The sequence below is a fragment of the Seriola dumerili genome, unplaced genomic scaffold (assembly GCF_002260705.1).
Source record: "Seriola dumerili isolate Sdu_G_001 unplaced genomic scaffold, Sdu_1.0 BDQW01000302.1, whole genome shotgun sequence".
Taxonomy (NCBI): domain Eukaryota; kingdom Metazoa; phylum Chordata; class Actinopteri; order Carangiformes; family Carangidae; genus Seriola; species Seriola dumerili.
Window position 1 is genome coordinate 203,684 of NW_019174557.1, and position 8,221 is coordinate 211,904.

General features: G+C 42.9%; 1 protein-coding gene across 1 annotated transcript in view; it reads right to left on the reverse strand.

The window, feature by feature from the left end:
- The window catches only part of LOC111231518 (adhesion G protein-coupled receptor L3-like), an 82,689-nt gene extending 74,794 nt beyond the window's left edge, over positions 1–7,895 (reverse strand). Inside the window, exons 1-2 of the mRNA XM_022758636.1 lie at positions 7,736–7,895; positions 1,505–1,718 (exon numbers count right to left, since the gene is read on the reverse strand). Coding sequence (XP_022614357.1) covers positions 1,505–1,718; positions 7,736–7,895 — 374 coding nt within the window. The remainder of the gene's footprint in view (positions 1–1,504; positions 1,719–7,735) is intronic.
- Between the last annotated feature and the right edge of the window lie 326 nt (positions 7,896–8,221).

The following is an 8,221-nucleotide window of genomic DNA, read 5'->3' on the forward strand; positions in this document are numbered from 1 at the left end:
CTTTTGCAACACACACACACACACACACACACACACACACACACACACACACACACACACACACACACACACACACACACACACACACACACACACACACACACACACACACTCACACACACTCACAAACACTCACAAACACTCACACACACTCACTCACACACACTCACACTCAAATACTGAAAATATATGTGATAAACAGTTGTTTCCAGTCTGAGTCACCTCCAGTGAGGATCCCTCAAGATTTAGTTTGGCCTCTGGCTCTGCTAATTGGAGCTTAAAGTCTGGTGTAGCCCCTGGGCAGTGTATGCTGTGTGTGGCACATGCTGTGTGTATCTGCTTGTGCGCATGTGTTTAAATTATGGATATCAAGGCCTGTAAGAGAGTGGCCACACAAGCTGCAGCTGCCAGAGCGAATGGAGAGAGTGAGCCAGGCCAAAGCAATCACAATCAGAGCGGCGGCGCCACATGACGCAGACAGGTGGTTCGACAGAGAGACAGAGGAGTCAGCGAGAGAGAGGCAGCAATATTGAGACAGAAAAATCTTCATGGGTCCAACATGTCTCCACTCTGGGCCCCTGAGACTCACTAATGTGGGTTAGAGCAGGACATATTTGGCTATTAAAATTATGATACCTAACCCACATCTTTCAAGTTTCATGTTTACTTTGTAATGCCTTAATTGGTATCTCATAGCAGAGAACAGTTTATGGATTATCATACTATTAAAGAACATCAAAACTAAGCTGATAAACTGCAAATATTTTGGAGCATTCGTCCTGGGTTTCGTCGCTGTGCGGCTGTCAAGTGAGGAGGCGATCACACCGGCCAGCTGTACAGGAAGTGTTACTTGAGTTATTTCCATTGTCCGACAGTTGTATGGCATTGTACTGCATGTACAGGAACTGCGAGCAGCAGAAATGTGTGAAGTGGGGGGGGGGTCATGAGTTACACTGGTTTCCACAGATTTTCCATCACCTTTTTCCTTTTTTTCCATTACACTGAACCTGACAGGTATGCTGCACTGTTGTGTCATTTTATGTCGCTGTTGTTTGCTGTCAACTTTGTGAAGGTGAGCTGACGTGCGAGTAATGCTGAACTTGACATTGATACTTCACCAGGATGAATACTAAATGAACAGTTGACACTGCACATCTACAGTAGGTAGGGTCTCTGGGACTGAGAGACATCTGTCTCCTTTTTTTTACAAATCAGTGGAGCAATTTAAAGTGTTCCTGTTTTGGCTGAAGCTCTTTGCGCCATAAGTGAACCTTGCACATTTTCCACCAAAACGTACCATGGTACAAAGTTGATCAACAGGACAACAAACAGAATTCATTATTTTCACTGTGGTTGTCCAATTTTTGTTCTAAAGTCCCCTCAAAATGTGAGACTTGAGGTAGACTTTCTACACAGGAGCTCTACCGCGGCACCTGGCACATGGGTTTCACACTCTCACACGCATTTGTACTTTCCACATCACACATATACTGTATACACTGACCTGAGTGACATGATCTTGTATGCATCAGGCAGGTAGCACCGCGTGTTCTCCATCTGCGCCGGGTCCGAGTCGCAGATCTTGTCATCGGTGCGGCCGTAGTTGGCGCTCTCGATCATGATGACGTCTGTGCCCGGGCAGCGCAGCTCGATGGGGTAGGACTCACAGGACAGCTCCCTGCGCACCACTGCCATGGGGATAGGGGCACGGCCGTAGGCTGGACACACAGGCACACAAACACACACATTGGTCCAAAGATGTTTTTTGATTTAACGACAACTGAACATTTATTTGTGAGGCTGTCTTTAAAAATATGGAGGCTTAAATTGTACAAGCACAGGCTGTGTTCAACTAAAACTGTATTTGTATACTTGTCACATAGACTAATTATCCACACTATAGAAAACAATAGCATCACAGAAGATTTTTCATAAGTGCATGTCCACTGTTGCAAGTGAGCTGACTTGATAATTACTGTTTTGCAGTTGGCAGTTTTAGACATCATTCTAGGTAGAGAGTAAGTGCCTGGCAATTTCAACAGGCATTTAGTGCTGCGGAGATTATTCATAGATGGCGATGCCTAATTATTCTCAGAAGTTGCAAATTTGATGCATACATCCGCCCTTACTGTACTGAAATAGGAAACATGTCATTAATTCCAATGAGATTGAAGCCACTGATCTGTCCCAGATCTTTTTAGTGCTGTTGCTTTGCTTCCTGCCTTGTTTAATGAGTGCAACTGATGAAGTCTCTTGGATAATGAAACTTCTGTACGACCAAACAGCAATCAAGTTGCCACTGACTTATTAAGTCTAGATATCCTATGACCTTAAACCTGAAATTCTGCAAAAAAAAAAAAAAAATAGTGCTTCAAGAAAGTATGAGCTCTTCCTCTAAGATGCCCCACCTTCCACCATGTGCTGCTATCACACTCCAGACCTTTCTCACAGCAGGCATTTTGGCTTGTCATCATCAAACACAATTTCGATAACAATGACTCAGTTCCACGAGGTGTCCCAATAAGCCGTGAGCCAGCATACCAAATACGAGGACCCCGAGACTAGCTCACCTACACTGAATGCAAACCATTTTCAGTGTTATCAAATCAATTACACCTGCGCTGTTCCTGCTGTGACAAGTCAAAATGTCTACCAGCACTATAATGTGACACTGATCTCATGTGGTCATTCTGTTTTTTATTTTCCTGCGTTTGTGTGTGTGTGTGTGTGTGTGTGTGTGTGTGTGTGTGTGTGTGTGTGTACTCATGTTATAATTCAATATATTTCAGATGATCTATTGGCATTTTTAATTAAATAACATACTGTAAGTAAGTTACATATTCAATTAAATATGTTAATTTATTATTTGTTTACTTATTAATATGTTAAAAGATGATGCTGAGGGTTATCTTATTTTTTCAAACTTCTGACAACACTCGATGAATCTATCTCAATGAACACTCATGTATTATATCTTATCCTACTAACAAGTGTTGTCAGTCTAGTCACAGACAACTACTTTGTCATCCAAAAACTTCCTTGTGTCCTTATGCTATAATTATGTGTTTACTAACACACCACACACATGCAGTATTGTCTTGTGGTTAGAGTTGGGTGCAGTGATATCAGTGGTGTGGGGCTGGATGTTCCCAGGGATTTGGGTTGCTGTGGTGCAGCTTGGATGTTGTTATTCTCTCTTCTCAAGAGCAGCAATCCCCTGGGAGCATCAGCCATCATCCCTTGATAGATAGGTTATCAGCTGAGGTATTCACCTGTGTTGTTCAGTTCTGTCAGAAACTCCTGGCTCTACTATAACTGTAAAGTGGATTTTATTGTGCCTAATTTTACATGGCTTCATATTGTGTGTCATATTGCTACCCCTGTCCAAGGACCTCATCTGAGAATTTTAGCTATATCTGGTGCAATATACATAATATGCATTGTCCCCGTTGAATAAACAAATAAAACGCAGTATATTAAATATGGGTCTGTGGAGCTACAGGTCCAGTAATTGTGACTACTTGTTGTTCTACACCACGTGTCTTTATTGAAGAATACATCCTGACAAGCCCTTCCAAATCATTTCTTCAAAGCACATGCAAGCGTATCACGTGCACGTATGAGCCGGCACAATGAACAGACATATACCCGTACTTCAAACACAAGACCTACAACATCCCTGAAAGGCAAGGCGCAGCACCACCTTCCCTGCTCTCCCTGTCACAGTAACCATAGCAACCCTGTCCTCCCTCCCTTGGCTCCCTCATTGGCTGGAGGAGCGTCATGGTTACACGAATGCCGCAAAGAATCTGAATGAGCTCAATGACACTCTGCCCGGGCTCAACTTAATACTGCCCTTCACCACATCACACACACGCACAAACACGCACACACACACAAACACACACACACACACACACACACACACACACACACACACACACACACATGCATACAAATGCTCGGAGTGATGGCATGTGGAGGCAGAAATTCACAGCCAGTGTAGCCAATATCTGTATGGTGGCTGGCACCTGAGGGCACCACATTGATAATGGCAGGCGCTAGCTTAGAGATAAGACTGATATATAAGTGACATTTGCTGAAAATGTCCTCTCTAATGAACACACACACACACACACACACAGAGACACGTATATCACTGCAGGCTATGATTAGACCTTAAGCACACATTCAGATAGAATGTGTGTCTCAGTAGTAGCTGAGGATTTGAGGGACCTCATGCGTTTTTGTGCACGTGAGAGGGAAGTGCTTAGGGCACTGGGTCATTACTGTGTTAATATGAGTGTTAGTTTATTAGTTTTTCAATGGCTGCATCATGTCCGCCTCCGTGAGCCTGAATGTAAATTCTGAAGAGAGGGTTAATTGAAGCGTACGGGGATCAATACGTAGTATTGTAAGGCAGCTGTCTAGACTGGCTTTGGATCAGATGTCTTACAGTGTTGCCTTACAGGGTCCCTGCTGGGCATAAAGACAGCATTATGGCACAAACAAACACACACACACACACACACACACACACACACACACACACACACACACACACATTCACACTTACTTGCACACACACTTTAAATGAGGGGTCTATCTGTATTCCAATTAAAAGCCACTCTGCCTTCATAAGCAGCAGTAAATGCTCTGACTCTCACACACCATCCTGTCTCGTTTGTCACCTTTTAATTCATCTATTTATATCCGCAGCCTCACCTATAAAACTGCACTGTGTTTAATCTGCCTCTGCAGGACTTACTCTGCACATATTTCTGTCACTTCCTGCCAAACAAGCACGTGCAGTCATACAGACACATGATACACACTCACACTTACGCACATACAGTACATGCCAGTGTCTAGCCCTCTGTCTTTGCACACATTCAATAACGTGTGAGCTGGCAAGTGCATGTTAATGTGTCTGTCATTAGTTGTGTAAGTGGTGACAGAAACTTGGCAGCCACGGACAGTACAGACAATCTTATTCAGACACTCTCATTGCCTCAGGGGGCTGAAACAAAAGGATATCGATTTTTACATTTGGGCCAAGAACAAGAGAGTGGCGAAAGAGGTGGATAGATAGAAAGAAGGAAAAGGAGAGGGTGAGAGGGAAGAAGAGAGAGATTTAAAAGGTGATCTCTCACTTGAACTGCCAAAGTGTTTGGCCAGTGTTGGTGTCTGAAATGTGGGTCGTCTGAGTTAGAGCAAAAACAACATGTTTTAAAAGTGCAAAAGAAATGTTGGAGGATAAAGCTTATTGTCAATAAATCCCATGAAAAGATCAAAAACAACAATGAATTGGATCTACGAACAAGTACCGCCTTTGTAGCCAAAGCCTGATATAGCTTCTTTTTTTTTTTCGTCTGTATTGTTATCCAAAAACCGTTCAAGTCAAATATAGATCACTTCTCACCAAATAAAGGCTTGTTGGAGGTGCTGTGATTCAATGTATGATAGGAAAACCATCTGCACAATCCAGCCTGTGCAATTTGAGGGAACCTTTTCCCTTGGGATGCTTAAAGAAGTTGCCTTATTAAATGAATATCGCACAGATCAGAGTGTGCAGATGTTTATCGTATCATTGTCCAAAAAAATAAAACATAAATGAGTTGCACTGAGTGATAGATTTCTTCACTAGGATGACCATGAGCATTGCACTTTAGATTGAAATGTATTATTCCATGCCTGAGAACAGTCTCCGACAAATGCACTCTTTTCTCCTGCTTCAGTAACATTCAACTGCAATGCCCAGCTGCTTTTAAGAAGTGACTTAGCATTTTATTTAAATGAAATCATATATTTGTGACCTGTTTTTAAGGATTTAGGCAGGAACAAATAGCCATGGGGGTGAGTGCCACAGACAGAGCTGGGAAGACAAAGTATTGAGAGGTAGACTAACACATGGTTGGCTGTTGTCCTTTCATGCCATTTATTGACAAGGAAAATAAAGAATAGCCCTAACCTTCCTTTAACACTGTGAAATGTCCACATATTTACCACAGTTTGTTTGAGGTCCTCTGCAGTGATGTTCATTGTATGATTGTAATCATTTCTCCAGTTCCTGCTTCCAGCAACATGATCAACAAGTCCACTGTGTCAGGTTAAACAGTGTTCATGACAGAAATATTCTCTAAACCCCGGTGATTTTTGTCCAGAAATTCATGCTTTCCTATTCTCTTTTATATGTCTCAACATAACCCTGAAATAATGACAAGACACGGCTCGGTGGAGAAGATGGAGTGCTTGCTGCTGTGTGTCCTCAAGCTAAACTGTCTTTGTTTCAACTAATCCTTGCTAAGTATAAACAGCCTGATTTGCATATGTCGACTTATTCTTTAGACATTGATGCAAATACCTTTGACTGAAACTCATCTCCTGGTGCTAAAGCAAAGCCCTCGGTGTTTGTGTGTCTAAGTGGCTGCCTGTGAACACTTCCTGTGTGTGCTCGAGTGTGTTTATGCGTGTGTCTTTTTGAGGAGGATCTCTGTCCATGTGGGTGTACAGTATTTCAGTGTTTAAAGTATATCATCTGCATGCAAGCATGTCAGCAGTCATGTGAACAAGCAGTGTGTGTCTGTGTGTGTGTTGTATGTGTCTGCACGTGTGCAGCAGTTTTTCCTCACAACAGCGTGATTGACAGCAGCCATTAATAGGATTAAGTCCAAGTGGGCCAGAGCTCCCTCTAGGAGTCTTCAAAGCCCACCATCACAAGGGAGAGGAGGAAACATACAGACAACCTACTGGGGCTGCATCTGCAATGTGCTGTGTGGGTGTGGGTGTGTGTGTGTGTGTGTGTGTGTGAGAGACAGGGAGGGGGAGAGAGAGAGAGAGAGAGAGAGAGAGAGAGAGAGAGAGAGAGAGAGAGAGAGAGAGAGAGAGAGAGAGAGAGAGAGAGAGAGAGAGAGAGAGAGAGAGAGAGAGAGAGAGAGAGAGAGAGAGAGAGAGAGAGAGAGAGAGAGAGAGAGAGAGAGAGAGAGAGAGAGAGAGAGAGAGAGAGAGAGAGAGAGAGAGAGAGAGAGAGAGAGAGAGAGAGAGAGAGAGAGAGAGCGAGACAGAAATGTGCAAAGCAATAAGAAAAGAGGACACCTGTAAATGAAAAAGAGTAACTAGGTCTTTCCTTATTTGTACAACTGTAGTTGTGGGCATATAAAGGAAATCCGAACATCTGGATGCAAATTTATACAAAAAGTAGACATATGCGCGTAAGTGTGTGCAGATGTATCCAGACTGGCTTCTAATGTAGTGCAACTTGCAGTATTTACATTCGTGCAGCAACAAATACCATCTCTTTTTAGTGAAAACCACCACAGAAGATTTTGACTTTTCACCGCAAGAGAAGCACAGGTGTTACTAATAACATTCTGTTCTAGTTGAGTGTCCCAGTAAGTGTGACAGTGAGTCAGCATGCTCAATACCAGGACCTTGAAACTGAAGCAACTAAATGGAATACGGCCATCAACCATTTTATTATTTCCGCCTGTGTGACATGTTAAAAAATCTTCTGTGAATTCTGTGCAGCTTCACTGCGAGGACAGGAGTGTTGCATGCAGTCACCGGGGCTAACGTTAAGCTAGCACTTAATGGTCAGTAAATAGCTCCAAACCTTTAGGGTGGCTGCATTTTAAAACTCTGTGACACAGCATCAAGAAAAAAAAAAAAAGGTTTCGAGTCTAGGCTGCATTTACACTCTCCTGGATGTTAATGTGTGTGTGGACTTGTAGCTTACCGATGGCAATTGGAGCACACAAGGTCGAGACGAAGAGCAGGCATCTGATCCACATGACGTCTGAGGTTGACTTGGAAGTAAATATGGAGGTACTTCCTGCTGAGCCCAGACGGTCTTGTGGTGAGCTGTTTCTCTCACAGCTCAGTGTTCCTGACACCATACAGGCCTGCCAAAAAAAACACACACACATAGGATTTGCTCACTTGGGTGCCATATCTAAACAAGTTAAAAATGCCTTATCTCTATGCACTGGACATACAGTATCTGCATATGGTACACATATACTCATTATACTTGTCCATACTCTCTGTAACACACACATACTACATCCACCATTGAATCATTCTATGTGCTAATAAATCTAAATTTCACAATTAAAAAAAAAATCTGTTTTCCGTGTGCCGTGTGTTCTGCTACGACAGTGACCAAACAGCAGCTTTCTCTAACACTGCATGTGTATTAAGTATTCTTAAATATTCTCTCTGC